Raw genomic sequence first — 17,108 nt, forward strand, 5'->3', positions numbered from 1 at the left:
GCGTGATTTCTGTTTTGGGGAATTTACGGGTTTTTTCCAAGGTGTGCTCCTAAACTTTTGATCAGCTGTAAAACACCCTGTTTCAGTTTAAATTGCTCAAAAAAAACATTTAAATGCAGCTCATGTAATACATGAAAAGGGTTGAAATACACATATTATAACAGAAAATATCATCAAATAATGTGTAAAGTTCTGCAGTTTGACTGTTGAAGTGACTTTTATGTTTGTTGTTGAGTTAAATGTTAAAATAAGTTCTTCAAATGATTAAATATGAAGGCAACATGTATGGGCTCAAATTGTGGTCATAAATATTTTGTACTTGCAAATCAGTTTTGTGTGTGTAAAAAGAATGTGTGTGTGGACTTAGCCAAAAAATACTTGTGAAACTCTGCACTCAAGTTGCAACTTACAAGTACGAATTCTGACCCTATTTTTCTTCCTTTCATCTGATTGGCCAATGTCATGTCAATCACAAATTTAACTATCCAATCAGAGAACAGATGGGTTTGGCTATTGGAGGGGTGCTTTTTTGAACTGCAGGTCTTTGAAGGGAATAAATGCCCTTTTACATGCCAACCCAGCGTTTTCCTTCATCACCACGAAGGAAAACAGTCTGTGGTGGTCCGAGTTTGGTGATTTTTGTGTCACAGGTTTACGTGCTTAATACAGGGACCTCCAGAGCCTTTTCAACAGCGCTGCGGACCTCGGGAGAGGGGGCAGTGTTGTGGAAATGGCACAGTCTTCACTAGTGGGGATAGTTACAAAGCCTTCTTCATTTTGAATTAGCGATACGTTTTTATTGAACATTTGAAGATAAAAAAACAGAAACTCTTGTAGAGGACATAAAGTCAGAGATAGAAACGACAAGGAGCAGGTGAATCTAGTACAGGTAGAGCTGCCGCAAAACCCCACAGAGCTCAGCAGCCAGCGCAACAAATTCTGGATCCTTGGCCTTTAGCTAGCAGTTAGCATTAGCAGCACATGCTGCCTCCGATGCAGTGTTGCCAACTCCTCAGTAAGGAAAATCGCTATTGGTTGTCCTAAAAGTCGCTAGAAGTCGCCAAATGATGTCATCGCCTAATTTGCATAATTGGTCATGCTAATGTAATTGTAACCTACGTTGTTGGAGAGAGAAATAAAATCGTGGAAGAGACATAAAGTGAGTAAAAAATGTCCTAAATGCATTTAGAATTTATTTAGAACTACAAATTACATTTTTAGCAATTTTTTTTTAATGTCACAATTCCAACCCTGCACCTTTATCCGGGCTTGGACCGGCAAAAGTGACCCGAAATAGGCACTCTGGTGGAGTTACTTTCTCTGTGTGTGTGTGTTTATGAGTAGTTTTAAACCTTGTGATCCACAAAACAACATAACATTAAAGAAGAACTGACTGCGTTACAGTCAGTGCGGGAGCAGCGGCTTCACTCATACGCGATTCATTTGCAGTTTGGACGCAAAGATGTGAACATCTCCTACCCTGATAGCAGCTGCGTGAGGACTATCCTCCGCCTGTGAGCGCTTTGGCATGGGTGAGGTGCCCACGGCAGCACCCGCTGCTTGTTGAGAGTAGGAGCGATACGCGCTTTCATGTCAAAAAGTCATTATAAATAAGTCTCCAATAACACCAGAAAAAGTCGCCAGATTTGTCGCTAGTCGCTTTTTAGAAAAAACGAACAAATATAGAAAGGATTCATGGACATTATTGTAAAAAGTTGAACACTTAAAAGGAAATTCTGTTACTAAGACTTCATAAAAAATATTTATAATGATCTATTTTATATGTGGAGGACGCAGACAGTCATAGTTTTCCATCTATTCTCTACAGCAGCGGTCCCTAACCCCCGGGCCACGGCCCGGTACCAAACGACTCACAGACCGGTACCGGGCCGTGAGAGTTGAGGCTCGGGTGTGAAATTGATGGTTTTCAGGGTTTTTTATAATTAACTCGGTTTCCCTGGGTCTTTCCCGTGTTGTAGTCGTGTGTCTTATTTTGAAAGAAATGTTTACACGTTACCATAGCGACCAGAGAGCATTATGGAGGATGTTACTCTCAGTCTTGACTGGCTAATAAAGTTACACAATTACACAGTTAATTCGCGTTTATTGTTATATTTACAAAATACCACCGTTTTTGTCGTATCATTTTATTTTGTTGCGTTTATCCGCCACACCGTGAAAATACTGTCTGACGTTAAACCGGTCAGTGGAGCAACGAAGGTTGGGGACCGCTGCTCTACAGCCGTAATCGATCCCAGCCCTTTCAGTTGTAATGAGGCTTGCTGTTTACGCTTCAGTGCCAGGCAGTCAGCAATAAGGTGATCCTTTAATAACAGTATTCACCATCATGTGGACGTGAGGGGGTCTCACGACCAGACTCAAGCCTCGCACGGCGCAACTCGACATTAACGTCACCTTGTGTTCATTTACGAACATTATTCATCTCTCGGGTAAGGATGCTTAAAATCCTCCAATAGCATTAGCTCACGAGGTGACTCATAATCATCATTAACTGTCTAATTAGTGACCTGAGCTGTAAAGCAGGGCTGGGAGAGCTGTGTTCACGTGTTGGTGCCATACTCTGCGCCCTTCTGTAAATAAACGCTTCTTAGCGCATCCGATAGCAAAGACACTGTCCTTCATTTCGGCTAAACTTCCACTCGAAGACGTTCAAACGATGCCTGGAGCGCAAAAGACCGCAGTACTGCCAGGTGGGCGTGCCTCAGTAGCTATGCCATTATATGAAAACTACACAGAAAAGCCGCACGTGAAGTCAACGCGAAGCATGCGCATGCGCAACAGCCAAAGGCGCTGAACGTTCGAACGAACTGACGTCACGGTAAGGTCTCCTGGTTGTCAAAAGTACACAACTATCCAGATGTAGTGTGAGGACGGAGAGTGAAAGATTGGAAAAAGTGATCATTTGTGCAAAGCTGTTGCGAAAACGTGAATTCACGGACGAGATTGTGGAAACATGAACGTGGTAGGACTCTGAAAAATTGATCAGACCACCTCTCATCAATATTTTAGACATTTTGAAAATGCAATAAATGCAATGATTATATGTGAGAAGCTTAGTGGTGCTGGTGGACTAACTGTTACAGAAACATCCAAAATGAGGCACCAATACTGTTTATTTAGTGCAGCTGTGACAAAAAGCTGACATTGGCTGCTGGTCTAATTCTTATTATTTTGGATGTGTAAAGCCTGCTCACTGACATCTGTCTGTTCTTTCTAGATCCCATTAGATGAACGTGCTGAACCGAGGTGCAGTCATCTCAGCGTGCCTCTGTTCAGATTTAGAGACATTGAACGATGCCTCAGAAACTATTTAGACGATTTATCGCTCAGGTAAGTCACAAGCTCAAAGTCAGCGAGACAGTTATCAGCACACGCAGACATATTCACTGGTTACAGGTTTGTGTCGCTCAACCATTCTCAATGTTTTTCTTTCAGACAGTGGACGGCATTAGCCACCGATGACCTCTCCTCGGATGTCGTCGATCTGCTGACCGAGATGTGCCGAGCACTCATAGGGCACATTGGCACCGTAGTGTATAAAGTCATACGCCGACAGGTTTCATGCTGCCCACATAATCATGATCGTGGAGACGAAGAAAGCTCCGCTGACCGGTAAATCTAAAGCTTGCTTTATTAAACAGTTTCATTCAGTCTTTCTTCTTCTTAGACGTTTTACATGAGATGGTTCATCGGGTAATCCTGGTGACGGAGGGCTTTTTCAGAGGACACAGCATTGCTTCGTTTACATCACTGTGAAGTCGTCCATGTGGTTTATTTGAATGACGCCTGTAGATTTGGACAAAACAGTGATAGTGTGGGAAAATGACTGACTACGTTTCTCTTCTCTCCCTTTTCAGGATGAACGTTGAACCTCTGCTTGATGGGTGCAGTTACTGCAGGGTGACAGAGGATGATATTCAGGCCAGCCTCAGAAACATCTTTCATTACTGCTTCGGTTGGGTCTTGGGTTTTGGGCAACGGCGGTCTTGTGACTCAGACAAACTACTGACTTTATTTTCAGCGTCGATCGCAAAGAACGTAAACTCAGCCCTGAGTCGTATCACAGGGTCCACGTCCTTGCACTCAGATAGATCCACATCCCCGACAAACTTTGTTGGGATGGTTTACAGTGTAGTGAACATTTTAAAGGACTGTGCAAAGACCTTAGCTCCCCCTTTTGTAGATGGTGAGAGTCGCAGCTACAGCATTGTTGACTCGCCAAACTCTGAGGAAGATGACGACTTTAAACCAGAGTCTGTAGAGACTTTTAAAAGCACACAGACTCCAGCTTGTGTAGGTGAGGGAGATGTGGGTAGCGAGGGCAACAGTGATACATTTCAAATCACTGATGTCCAAAATCTTGACCGTGAGAGTTCAGAGAGTGAAGAAAAATGTAGCGACGCCCCGCAGTGTTCGTCTGGGACGCTTCCTACGCCCGCAGACACCGATACCTTTCTCACTTTGTGTCTTGCAAATTTAGTCGCTCACGTTTCTGAGAAAACACAAACGACTGCTGTAAAGCTGAATTTTCAGCAGATAGTGACTGATATAAGAGAGAAGATTGGGGGAGACTTGACTCCTCTAAAAACTGTAAAGAACTTGTACATCATAATGTACAAAGACCTGTGTCGCAAATTTGGATCCAAATACGTGCTTCAGTTTGTGATGGAAAAGGGTCACGCGACTTTTGTAGCAGCCGTTGTGGAGCTATTAAAAGCAGAGCTAAAAGCATCGAGCGGCTCCAGTAACGCGCTGAGACGTTTAGAAAGTAACGAAAGCGTTTCTCCAGCCAGTGAGAACAAAACGCAACAATCTGCCAGTGAGGACAACGTACAAAATGGATCCACAGGTTCCCAGAAAGACAGGCCGAGGAACGGTATCGTTAGGGCCCTCGCTTCTTTTTGTAGGTCTTTGAGGAGGCTGTTCAGAAACAGAGGGAGCAGCAGCGGCTCTGTGGGCCTCTCACGGTGCAGACATGCACTTTGATCGGACACTCTAAATTACTCACATAATGTGCTTCTTAATTTGGAAATAAAATGAGCTGAAAATGAAACAAATGTGTTTGTCAGAACATTTAATTGTTAAATGTGTATAATGGTTTGTAGTCTCATCGATCACAATGTAGAGACAATCGCACAAACTCGATTTAGTCAGAGCACTTTGAGTTGGTTTTGTCATTGTAGGTTAAATGTAGATCTTTATTCTAGATATTTGGCACAAAGGCATCCTCAGCTCTGTAACAGAGAGGTGTTGGCTCAGTGTGAAAATGTCCTGATGATATCAGTACTTTTGATTCTAGCCTGACTGATCAAGTTCACGTTTAAGGGTTCTGACTGTCTTGAGAGACGGCACATTGTAGACAGAGAGCCATATTCCTAACTGTAAAACTCAAAAAACAGTCTTAGGCTACGTTCACTCTGCAGGTCTTGATGCTCAATTCCGATTTTTTGATCAAATCTGATTTTTTTTTGTCTGCTCGTTCACACTACAAATAAAATGCGACAGCAAACGCGCTCTAGTGTGAACGCTCAGAGCGGCCGCATGCGCAAAAGAAGACGTCACACACGACGCGCTCTGTTTAGACCCAGACCAACAGCATGTTTGACTGATGGCCTTAATGTAAAGACTTCGGACTTCACGTTTCCCAGTTTTGCTTTAAGTTATAAAGTTTTGTTATTTACATTTGTCCTAATAATGATCCTTACTGCTGTTTTAGAGGAGCGCTGCTTCTAGCTGCAGATTTCTGTCAGAATCTGCAGATTATACAGTACAAAGAAAATGTTCACGTTTCTCCAACGTTGTCTTCCCAGCAGTTTCACTGGATGGAAGCGTTCACCACGTCGGGCGCTGATAGTTGGCGTCTGTCTTGTGTCGGTGACGTAAAAGACGGATTTAATGGGACGTGACCATCAAACAGCAGTCGCTTTCTAAAACATCGGATATGTATCAGATTCAGCACCACATACGAAAGTGACCCAGATCGGATTTGAAAATATCGGATTTGTGCCGTTCACACTGTCACACCATGATCGGATAGATGGGTCGCAGAGGGTCAAAGAAGTCGGATTTGATGCGCTGTCCCCTGCAGTGTGAACGCAGCCTTATTTGTGATCACCTATCGCCCACCTGGGCCTTACACAAAGTTTCTGTCTCTCAGACTTTTTATCTGATCGAGTGCTCTGCTCAGATAAAATCATTACTGTGGCTGATTTTAACATTGAAGATTGTTATCATCTTCGATGCCCTGTACCAACATAGAGCAGCTACCTGAACACTACGAGGTCGATTATCTTGTTAATAATTTTGCCTCCTCACTACGTATGACTGTAGCTCCTGTGAAAACTAAGGCAGATCAGAAGTATTTAACTCCGTGGTATAATTCTCAAACTCAAGCTACTTTCAGCACCATTGATGTTCATTTAGACTCTTTTCCTCCAATTGATCTTTCTGAGTTAACTTCAATAATTACTTCCTCCAAACCATCAACGTGTCTTTTAGACCCCATTCCTACAAAACTGCTCAAAGAAGTCCTGCCATTGATTAATGCTTCGATCTCTAATAATCAGCTATGTACCACAGGCCTTCAAGCTGAAGCGTATCCCAGCTGTCATTGGGCAAGAGGTGGGGTACACTCTGGACAGGTCACCAGTCTGATGCCAGGCTACCACACAGGCAAACAACACCCATATTCACACCAATGGGCAATTTACAATGACCAATTAACTTAGCCCCATTAACTGCATGTTTCTGGACTGTGGGAGGAAGCTGGAGTACCTGGAAAAACCCACACAAACACTGGGAGAACATGCAAACTCAGAAAAGCTCCGGCCAGATTGTGCAGTCAAATTTAGCTACCGGGGACCCAGCAGCCTTCGATTCACTCTGAGAGCAGCGTGCAGATGATTTGGAGAACTTGAGGAAATGAACGGATTCAAATGATCACCTCTTGCATTTCTAGACCCATTTATCAGTTTTCAGTGATGATGCTGACAGAGTAACCGGACTCAAAGTCGAAATGATTTCCTTCACTAACTAAAGAGCAACTTTCCTTTTCCAACAACTGTAAATCAAGTAAAGCTGATGTGTACAATCACAGAGGGAAACATACCACAGAACAGCAAATGTTTAAGACATTTATTATCATACTGTCAGGGTTCATAGAAATCAACTTAAAACACTTGATCTGAAGGAGCGATTATTTACGATTCTTGATGTTTGAACTAATGCAGAGTTGAATTCGACTTCTAATATTTTCAACTTTGCTTTTACAACATGTACGATTTAACCATCGCTGGCATTACCAGTACGTTGTGCCTGTGAAGACAAGGAACCACAGCAGGATACAGTTCTCCACACACTAGACATCAGAAAGGGCCACAACATGTTTATGGACAACAACAAAAACCCTAAATATCTTCAGTTACCCAGACGAGCTTGTGTGCATGTCTTTAAAATAATTTCCAACAATATTTTTTACATTTGCAAAACAGTGAGAGCTAGTGTTAGTGCAGTTAATAAGAAGAAATGTATCAGTGACGCTAATTTAGGAATCTCAAGTCTTGAATCGCTCCCCTGCACCAACCCAGTCCTCGTCCCCTAAATCGCCTCTTACAGTTTTTAAAGGAACACAAAGGCTTGATTATTTCAGATAACTACAATTCCCACATTGACGAGCCCTTTGTAGACGTGCTCCACTGATCTTGGTGCAGGGATGAGCCTTTTCTTACTCTTCTTTTGATTCCAAGCAGGTGGGAGGGGACTGAAACGATTACATTGGCTGCTTGACATCGGCTCATTTGGACGCCCACCAGATGATGACGGAGAGTATGACGAGCACGATGACGCAGACCATAACCAGGATGCAGATGTTCTTCCGGGACTTTTGCTGCGATAAAGACGGGACAGCAGGGTTATGGTGAGGGTCTGCGCTGAATGACACCACAGAGTGGTGACTGACACACCCACCTGGTAGTAAGCAGCTCTCTGCAGCTGCTCTGTTCCTCGTTCTACGTGAACTTCAGCATTCTCCACGTTGGCCTCGATGCTATCTGCAGGGAGACAAAAGCAAAAATACACCACGGTCAGCTGGGAGCTAACAGCAAGCTGCCCTGGACATGTGCTGCCTGCAAAGACACGATTTTTAGTTTGGTTAACTGGTTACTCCAAACTGGGAAGGGAAACAAAAATCTAACATTGAGATTTGAGCTCAGGTGGATCCTGCTTCTGCTGATTTGACTCGAGTCCACTGGTGGTCGACTCGGTTGATTGGACACGACTTGGAGTGTCATGTCTACCGTGTGTCTACTGTCCTCCTGCTGACAGCGCATGTCAGAGCGCAGACCAAGCCAAAACGCCCGGGGAAGGTCTGCAGACCTCAGGTTTGTATCGAGGCGCAGATCTGGGGAAGGGTCCCAGTGAGGTGCTTCAACATAGTCCTGGACAGAGGCCGTGGATACCTGTGTGCATGCTACTTTGGTTTTTTGTTTGTAATACAAGTGGAACATTTTCAAGTGGAATTTACTTTATGGCTTATTGTGTGTAAAGATGTGAGGTGGAAACGGATCTTGGAATGAGGCTGTGACACAATGTGCTGTGAATGTTTTGTGTATGTTGGTCAGAGAGGACGGAGCTGCAGGCTGAGCTGAAAAGGGAGCGAGGGTCAGTTTTTAAGGAGGACAGATTATTGATATAGGAACTAATTAATGGTTACTTCACAGTGATGGGAATAACAACATTCCTGTTACTACTTACCAATCATCTCTCCCTGGTCATGAATCATCACAGCCAGGTCCTTGAAGATCTGGTTTACATCCATGATATCAGACTGTAAAGACACAGAGATTAGCTGAGCGCTGACGGCAGCGTGCTGGATGTTGATTATAGAGCGAGCCGAGGATCACCTCCAGCTGTCTGATGTTGGTTTCTCTCTCCTTGATGAGCTCCAGGTCCTCCTCCGTGATGACCGCTTCCTCCGTCTGCGTGGTCATCTGACCCCACTCATCTTGGCTTCACATAACATAACAACATTTCAGTAATCACGTGACCAGCTGAACAATGTGTGTAAAGATTAGAATTGGACAGATTTATTCTTTCTCCTCCATCTTCAGGCAGACTCCAAATGGTCTTTCTTTTTAAGTGACACTGCAGGTCTTCATGACACACTTGCAACAGATGTCAACCATAAACAAACAGGTCACTTACTTATCAAAGGACACAAGCTTTTCATCCCGAGAGCTGTCGTCAGCCTAAAAGAGAAGGAAAAATTCAGCACCGTCAATGCCAGGGTTGTTTTTTCCCTCTTTTGTTTGAAGATAAACGGATCAAAAGTCTGAATGCAGAGACAAACTTCAGGCTAGCAGAGAAACATCTGATGTAGAGGATACTTTTTATGCTGTTTTTCAAGTCATTTCAACTCATTTTCTGGTCAAAAGTTTGATTCTGGAAGTTTTCAGTGGAAGAAACGTTTCATCATCATCATCATCAGGTGACGTCTTCAGTCTCAGCTGACTGCAGGTTTCAACCTTATAAACAGTACATCTGCACAATGACTGAAACCAGCCCACTGAAGGAACAATGGGCTGTGAGGTCAGTTCCTTAATCTTAATTATGCAAATTCTCATTGATCAACAACCACTGATCAATGTCCATGAGTCCCATTCACAGAGAGCTGAGGAATGGCTGCAATCACAGCATTGTAAGATGGTGACAGATGGACCCTTAGGCCCCTCCTCCATTCAGAGATGGTCTTTCCCTTTTCACGTAAATGGCCTCCTTGACTCCGCCCTCAAACCGGCGTTCCTCCCTGTCCAGGATGTTACATCCTCATCACTGAAAGAGTGTCCACTGGCCTGTAGGTGTGAACAGACTGCAGAGTCCTGGCCTGACGAGGTGGCTCTTGGAGGAGCCTGAACCAAAGTTCAGACCATGCCATCCAAATGTTGCAACATCCCAGCACGCTGCTGTCTGGGTATCCTGTCAGTCACCTGCTTGTGGTAAGGCAGCTCTAATATCCTTTGTGGTGTGATGAATAACAAAGTTCAGCAAAGCAGTGGAGCTACAGCTACAAACTGAGGCTAAATATGAATGCATGGAAAAATATCAGCCACAGTTGCAACTGACCCATCAGTCCCACTGCGTGTACTGTGTTTCCATATTTGCAGAGCGGTCTGTAAGGCCACGTTTGTGATATTTCAGACAAATTACTTGCAGCGTGGCTGGATTCACTTGTTCTCAGACAGTCTACAGTCTTACAGCATTCAAATGATTCTGAGGACTCGTAAAAGTGGATTCACTGCAACACTTCTCCAGAACCATCAGGTCACATGTTTGTAAATCGAGGTAGCGAGTATTTATTCTGATGATAACTGAAATTTAAAATGACAGCTGTGTCACACTTACCGACAGGCGAGACCCAGCTCTCGCTCGGGCCACCGACTCCTTCTCCTTCTCGGCTGCGCGCCTCTGGACTGCTTGGAAGTTATTGAGAGCGGCTGAGAAATCATTCATCAGCCGGTCCCTCTGGATTTTTTGTTGTCTCTGGACACAGCGGAGCCGAGGCACACAGAGGGCAAGAACCCAGTTAGAAAGACATTATCATGATAACGACAAACATTCCTGGCTTCAGGAAATATTTTAGTTTTGCCGTGACTGTAAACTCTTTCTGAGGACTCTGAGGTGACTTTACTGACTTTCATTTAAAGCTGAAATGTACCAGGAAATTAACTTCACAATTCAAACAAACTACTAGCAGAATAAACAGATGATAAAGCAGATATCTGAAGCACCACGTGCAGCACAGCAGACGGTAGAAGACTGGAAATATAAGCAGTAAAATATCCTGATTTTGAAAGCAAAACTATGTCAGCTGTACTTGTGCCATTTGTTAAGCCAACAAACTGAAGTTTGTTGTGTGCACAACATCAACATGATCAAATTACTGGAACTGAGATTTCAAAAACTCTGCAGTTGTTTCAAAGTCATTTTTACATCACCACACATGAAATGTCAACGAATGATGACATACTGTACACACTGTGTGTGTGTGTGTGTGTGTGTGTGTGTTAGGGCTGCCACAAACGATTATTTTGATAGTCGACTAGTCACCGATTATTTTTGCGATTAGTCGACCAATCAGATCATCATCCATTGGACGTAAAACGTACAGCTTATTGCAGCAGCAGCATCTGCTCTTATATAACTATCATTAGCTTACAGCTTTAAGTGTTTCAGGTGCTAACTAAAAATAACGACAAGATGATAGTTTATTAAATTTTAATGAAGTTTGCAGATTGTTTTGGTGAAGTTTAATAAACTCCTTGCTATCTAAAATATAACAGGACACCGGAGTAAATTCTGGAGCATCTCACACTTCTGATGATCAGCTGTCTGCTTGATGTTTATTCAGCTGTGTAAAAACTATAACTTTGATCTCAGCCAAACCGATTTACTCAGGAACAAATAAAATACTAAAAAAAGCCAAACAATAACATTTGTAAGTTATCTAAGTGACTCATATATCATGTTTAACCTGAGTAGCGAAAGACAGCGGTGGGTTTGAAAACGATTTGCCGGGAGTCCGGTGTTCTCACGGCTCTAGTTAGCCTTGCCCCCGGCTAGCTATCGAGCTAGTGGGTAACAGACGTCTCCGAAAACGTCGGAGCGCTTTTGAAAATATGTGGTGTCTTGATGAACTGAGCAGATATTTGAGGTTTACACAGCTACATTCTCGCCTGAAAATATGTTAAACGTTTATTTTGTGACCCAGAAAGAATAATAAGAGTAATATTAACACTAACTAGCTGCCGCCATTGTTGGAAACTGAGCTGGGCCGCGCTATGAATTCTGGGACACAGCTTCTTCTTCTTCGGGGTTTAACGGCAGCTGGCATCCTTGTACATGCAGTGCTGCCATCTTCTGTTTCAGTCCGTTATTACACTCTTAAATCCTACTACTTATTCCTGCGTCTTTCAGGATCTTACAAAGCTTCAAACGGCGCGTCGACTATTAAATCAGTCGTCGACGATTTTGATAGTCGACGTAATCGTGACTAGTCGACTAATCGTGGCAGCCCTAGTGTGTGTGTGTCCTGAGCCACAATATTGGAGTTTTTCCCTGTATGCTGACTGAAATTCCAATTAAACCAAGTGCATCTGTCAGCATCACTCAGCCTTTGCTGTAAGAACAGGCTCCAAAGTCACACTTTCAAACTTAGTGTGCATATTTATCTCACAGTTTGACATCCTCCACTGTTAGGTGGCTGTAGCTCAGGAGGAGGAGCAGTGGGAACCTATGAATGAGTGTGAACTTTGGATGGGTGAATGAGGCATGTTGTAGTGCTGTGACTGTAAGCTATAGAAGTGTCAGTACAGTGCTAGTTTCATTAGGACATGTAAACGAGTACTTACTTGCTCTGAAGGCGATGAGGGCAGAGGGATTGATCCCAGCTCTTTCAGGTGTTTGTTGGTTTCTTTTGCCAGTTGGTTGGTGTAGTGTTGCGTCTGCTGCCTGTGAACACCAACAGTTCAAACAGCAGGTCATCTTGACCATAAGACCTTCTAATAATTACACAAACATTTCATATGGGACAGTTTAACAGAGTCGCTACAGCGTGGCAGCGCTGGCTCTGAGAAAATGAAGGTGACTGAAAGTGTGTTTGTTTAGCAGAGCCGATGATATCGGTACATACAGCCGATCCTGCAGTTCACTGGTGTCCTGTCTGGTCCCCAGCTGGTTCACCATGGTCTTTATCTGAGCCGCTGTCATGGGAACACAATGATAGCGCTCAGTTTTGGAAGAAAAACATACAAATGACACAAGAAAGAAGCTGCACTTTGTTCCTGGTAGTTATACAGAGATGATATCATCTGTAGTCATCACAGTTTGATGCTGCTGCTTAATGTTCACATTTGTGTCAGACATGTGTGTTTGCTGTGAGCCATCATCATCATCATCATCAGTGTGACCTGAAACAGAAGCTGAGGGATTTCAGAACACACACATAAGCAATAATATAAGGAAGAGAAAAGTACCCAGTGATGATCTGGCTGTTGTGTTCAATCGCTTGTACAGTTTTTCGGATGTATTTGGGTGACTCTTTGTTTGTATTTGTTTCCTGGCCGGGTCACTGCTTAAAGCCTCTCACAGCAAATAAAGGACACGCCTTAATTTGTGAAATTGTTCGTTTTTTGCTCGTGTGCAGACTTTGTGGGGAGGTCAGGTCAATTTAATCAATACTTTTGTAAATCTTTCCCAAAAATATTACAATCAACATGCAGTAGGACATTGTGGGCATGAACATGTATTCCTGGGATTTTCAATGAAAATCCTGCTGCAGCTTTCACATGACACCTTGTCAAAGGCAACAGGAAGTGTCGAGGAAGGTGCCACTGTTTCAATTAAGTTATAATCTGTTTACACAGTGGTAATAAAGAAAAAAAGGCAAGCCTCGAACACTTGTGCTCAAGGAATGAAGCTGGATGAGAGAATAAAGTGTGTGAGGCCGCAGGAGGTAAACAAGCTCAACACAAATCAAGCTTTTGTGTCATTCTTTCTCACAACATAAATATTGTGTCATGTTATAGTTTGGATGTCCTAACAGTGTTACACACACTAATAGAAACTTCTGCTGCTGCACAGTATTGTGGAAAAAGCTGAAGTGAAAGCCACCATAGTAAACCAATAAAACAACAAACAACTGTAACAAACATGTGAGCTGTAAGAACAAGAAGATTTTTGGTCTAAAAACAAGTTGGCATTTAAAAAGCCTGGAGCAGGGGTGTCAAACTTACGGCCCGCGGGCCACATGTGTACACGGACACACAGCTGGAAGTCTCTATGCTTTTTTACTACTAGTTAAACACCCCCCACCTCAGAAACACCCATGTTCTTATATGGGCCCCTTTCTCTGTTACAGCCACGTCACACTGACTTTTCAAAGGAAGTGAAGCACTTACTGTTCTGTGTGATCTTCTGGATGTTGGAGCTGCATGTCTGTATCAAGGTGCCGAAGTCCCGTGGGACCGAGCGGCTCTCTGCTTTACCATAGGACATGTTTGTGATGGAGCCTTGGACCTTACGCTTTGGCTGCAGAGAAACAGAGAGGGATCAAACCGAGTCGGTCTCACTGTATGACAGCTCCTCGGTGCGGTTCTGGGGTTTGTACAGTTGCATGTCTCAAAGTCCGGGTACAGTTATTGAGGGCAGACCGGAACTGAAAATAACGCCACTTAGTCGGAACAACAGCTGTTAGCTTGCTAATGAGTTAGCTAGTTTACCTGGGCGTGTGCCAGCCGGCACGCAGCCATATTTGGGAACTTAAGCTCTTATTAATTTGGTGTGTTCCTAAATCACCAAACCACCGAGTTCATCGGGCTTGTTCTGTTTATCTCCCGGGTGTTACAGGCTGCAGGGCGGGCTCGGCTCCTAGCTTCCTAGCTTCGGGACACTAATCTGTCAGCTGGCGGTTGTTTCCGGTAACACGGTGTGATTATCATAAACAAGACAAAAAACAACATGGCGTCACTGAGGCTTACCGTGGAAAAGAAACCAGCCCACACTTACTTATGAAGCTGTCTCAACGAACACATAGGTTGGTAAAGCTTCTCGTCCTGTAGTAAATAGCCTGCTCTTCCTGGTCCGTGATATCACTGCGTCACTTCTTCTTCTTCTTGCAGGTTGCAAACAGCGAAATGGTGCATTAGCGCCACCAACTGGTGTGGAGTGTGGACCAAACTCCCTCATCAAGCAAATTAGTCTGTCTTAAGTACAGAATGGTGTACTTTTGCCACCTCTGCTAAACCATCCATCATAGTAGAGCTCACTACAAATACACCCTCCACCCACTCCACCTGCCTGCACTCTGTTTGCTGTTCACTCTCTGTCTGTTGCTGTGGATGGTTGACCTGAGGTATTTAAACCACCTTCACTCCCTCTCACCCACACATTCCTCTTCTCTCCAGAATAAACAGTTATCTGTTCCACTTAAACATTTCCCATCACCAAACAAATCTTAATGTCAGACAAATATAAGTAGAGTAAATACAGCACACTAGTTTTAAATGCTGACCTACCATAATTTCTCATGAAAGGACCAGGCCTCGCTTGCCTCAGCTTAGGTGTTTGTTGACGATCGTGGCTCAAGAGTTGAGAGGTCGTCTTGTAATTGGAAGGTTGCCGGTTCGAGCCCCGGCTCGGACAGTCTCGGTCGTTGTGTCCTTGGGCGAGACACTTCACCCGTTGCCTACTGGTGGTGGTCAGAGGGCCCGGTGGCGCCAGTGTCCGGCAGCCTCGCCTCTGTCAGTGCGCCCCAGGGTGGCTGTGGCTACAATGTAGCTGCCATCACCAGTGTGTGAATGACTGAATGTAGTGTAAAGCGTTTTGGGGTCCTTAGGGACTAAGTAAAGCGCTATACAAATTCAGGCCTTTTACCATTTGTTTCATGTTTTAACGAATTCAGCTGAATTCAGTCCAGTTTTATTTATATTTATATAATCTCAGCAGTATGATGAAATGCAGAGTGGTGTATAAACACGTGAAAAAGGTGAACGAAGAAGAAACACTCATGGAAAGCCCTAATGACCTATTCTAACATAGCTAAGGAATATTTCAATGTAACCCTCCTGAATCCAAACTGGAAGCTGGTTCCACAGAAGAGGGGCCTGAAAACTGAAGGCTCTGCCTCCCATTCTACTTTTAAATACTCTAGGAACAACAAGTAGGCCTGCAGAGCGAGAGCGAAGTGCTCTAATAGGGTGATATGGTACTACAAGGTCATTAAGATAAGATGGGGCCTGATTATTTAAGACCTTGTATGTGAGGAGCAGGATTTTGAATTCTGGATTTAACAGGAAGCCAATGAAGGGAAGCCAAAGCAGGAGAAATCAGGAGTCCCACTGCAGCTGATCAGATGAAGGTATTTCAAAGACATCTTGACAATAATGAATTACAGTCCAGTCTAAAAATGACTCCAATTTTCTTCACAGTGTTACTGGAGGCCAAAGTAATGTTGTGCAGATCATATATCTGGTGAAATATCATATTTAATTGTGTTACGTGTGACAAGCATGTAAAACAAAAGAAATCAGGAGGCGGGCAGATGCTTTGTCACCATGAGTGGCCCTCAAACACTTCCTGTCTGCTGTCCAATCACGTCCAACTAAACACCTCATTTGATCTTTCTTTCATTTGTCTGCTAGTCTTTGCTTTTTAAGAGCACCTTGGAGTTTGACCCTGGAGTGATGAAATGTTTCTGTGAAACCGTCCTGCAGCTCCTTTTACATCTTTTCTTTCACCTTTGGGGGCCCGACGTCCAGCATCCAACAAACTGTTAGTTTTCTAACTGATTTTCTTGTGTTCCTTCTCAAACCACACACTAAAACATCAACATTTACACATAATGTGAATTTCCATCCACCCACTTCTGGTTATCCAATACACACCCTGGATATACCCAGTCTGGACCAATGCACAGAGACAGACGACCATTCACACTCATGGGCACTTTAGAAGCACCAATGAACCGAACACCTAGCACAGAGTACTGCAGCAATTCAGGAGGAAAAATGATGCGACGAGCCAGGTTTGGGTAAAGAACGCAGCACAGAGTGAAACTGCTGTGGACAAAGTGAAACACAAGAGCAAGAAAGACCGAGACAAAGGAAGAGAGGACAGCTGTAGGAGCTGTGAGGCATGAAGACAGCAGTAGGAAGTTTTTATGTAAAAATCCTACAGTAGCCTGTCACAGCTTCAGCCTGAGACTGCGTGTCACTAGTATAGTCTTAAATGACCCTGTCATTGGTTGACTCAGTGACTGCAAGCTGCAGAAATCATGTTTCCATTGCTGTACTAACAGCTGCTGTGAATTATGGACGAACATCTTCACTTTGGTCTTGTCTGTCCAAAGGACAGCAAACATGCTGTCATGTTGTTTTTAGAGACGAGAGGTTGTTGTCCTAGAAATCCATCCGAACAAATCTTATTCATTCTCTTTCTCTAAACGTATCTAATCTTGTGTCTAAGCATGAATGTTAACACAGTCTGACCATTAACACAGTCTGACCATTAACACAGTCTGACCATTAACACAGTCT

General features: G+C 43.7%; 2 protein-coding genes across 4 annotated transcripts in view; one reads left to right on the forward strand and one right to left on the reverse strand.

The window, feature by feature from the left end:
* LOC146362346 (uncharacterized) overlaps positions 1–7,425 on the forward strand; it is an 11,393-nt gene extending 3,968 nt beyond the window's left edge. The window contains exons 1-4 of one of the 3 annotated variants that reach the window (XM_084919133.1): positions 2,092–2,983; positions 3,239–3,351; positions 3,457–3,633; positions 3,879–7,425. In XM_084919133.1, coding sequence (XP_084775259.1) covers positions 2,975–2,983; positions 3,239–3,351; positions 3,457–3,633; positions 3,879–5,007 — 1,428 coding nt within the window. In that variant the 5' untranslated portion in view covers positions 2,092–2,974 and the 3' untranslated portion in view covers positions 5,008–7,425. Of the gene's footprint in view, positions 1–2,091; positions 2,984–3,238; positions 3,352–3,456; positions 3,634–3,878 lie in introns of those variants that run through there. The other 2 variants (XM_084919135.1, XM_084919134.1) reach the window with 2 other exon arrangements.
* Positions 7,141–14,709, reverse strand: stx12 (syntaxin 12). The gene is made up of 10 exons (XM_084919136.1): positions 14,581–14,709; positions 13,974–14,103; positions 12,707–12,776; positions 12,426–12,525; positions 10,420–10,557; positions 9,223–9,266; positions 8,922–9,027; positions 8,773–8,845; positions 7,987–8,069; positions 7,141–7,906 (listed from the first exon to the last, which is right to left on the reverse strand). Exons 2-10 carry the CDS (start codon positions 14,068–14,070, stop codon positions 7,814–7,816), a joined length of 804 nt encoding a protein of 267 aa, XP_084775262.1. The 5' UTR covers positions 14,071–14,103; positions 14,581–14,709; the 3' UTR covers positions 7,141–7,813.
* Between the last annotated feature and the right edge of the window lie 2,399 nt (positions 14,710–17,108).

The sequence above is a fragment of the Perissodus microlepis genome, chromosome 22 (genome assembly GCF_051167445.1).
Source record: "Perissodus microlepis isolate ML-2025 ecotype Zambia chromosome 22, ASM5116744v1, whole genome shotgun sequence".
Classification (NCBI taxonomy): Eukaryota; Metazoa; Chordata; class Actinopteri; order Cichliformes; family Cichlidae; genus Perissodus; species Perissodus microlepis.

What these genes read in the sequence shown, in the direction of transcription:
- stx12 (XM_084919136.1), bottom strand. Translation starts at nt 14,070, where the DNA reads ATGTCCTATGGTAAAGCAGAGAGCCGCTCGGTCCCACGGGACTTCGGC. An exon ending in CCAGAAGATCACACAGAACA is followed by an intron (nt 12,777 to 13,973) that starts GTAAGTGCTTCA and finishes TTCCCATGACAG; the next exon opens with CGGCTCAGATAAAGACCATG. An exon ending in AGAGAGCTGCTTACTACCAG is followed by an intron (nt 7,907 to 7,986) that starts GTGGGTGTGTCA and finishes TCTTTATCGCAG; the next exon opens with CAAAAGTCCCGGAAGAACAT.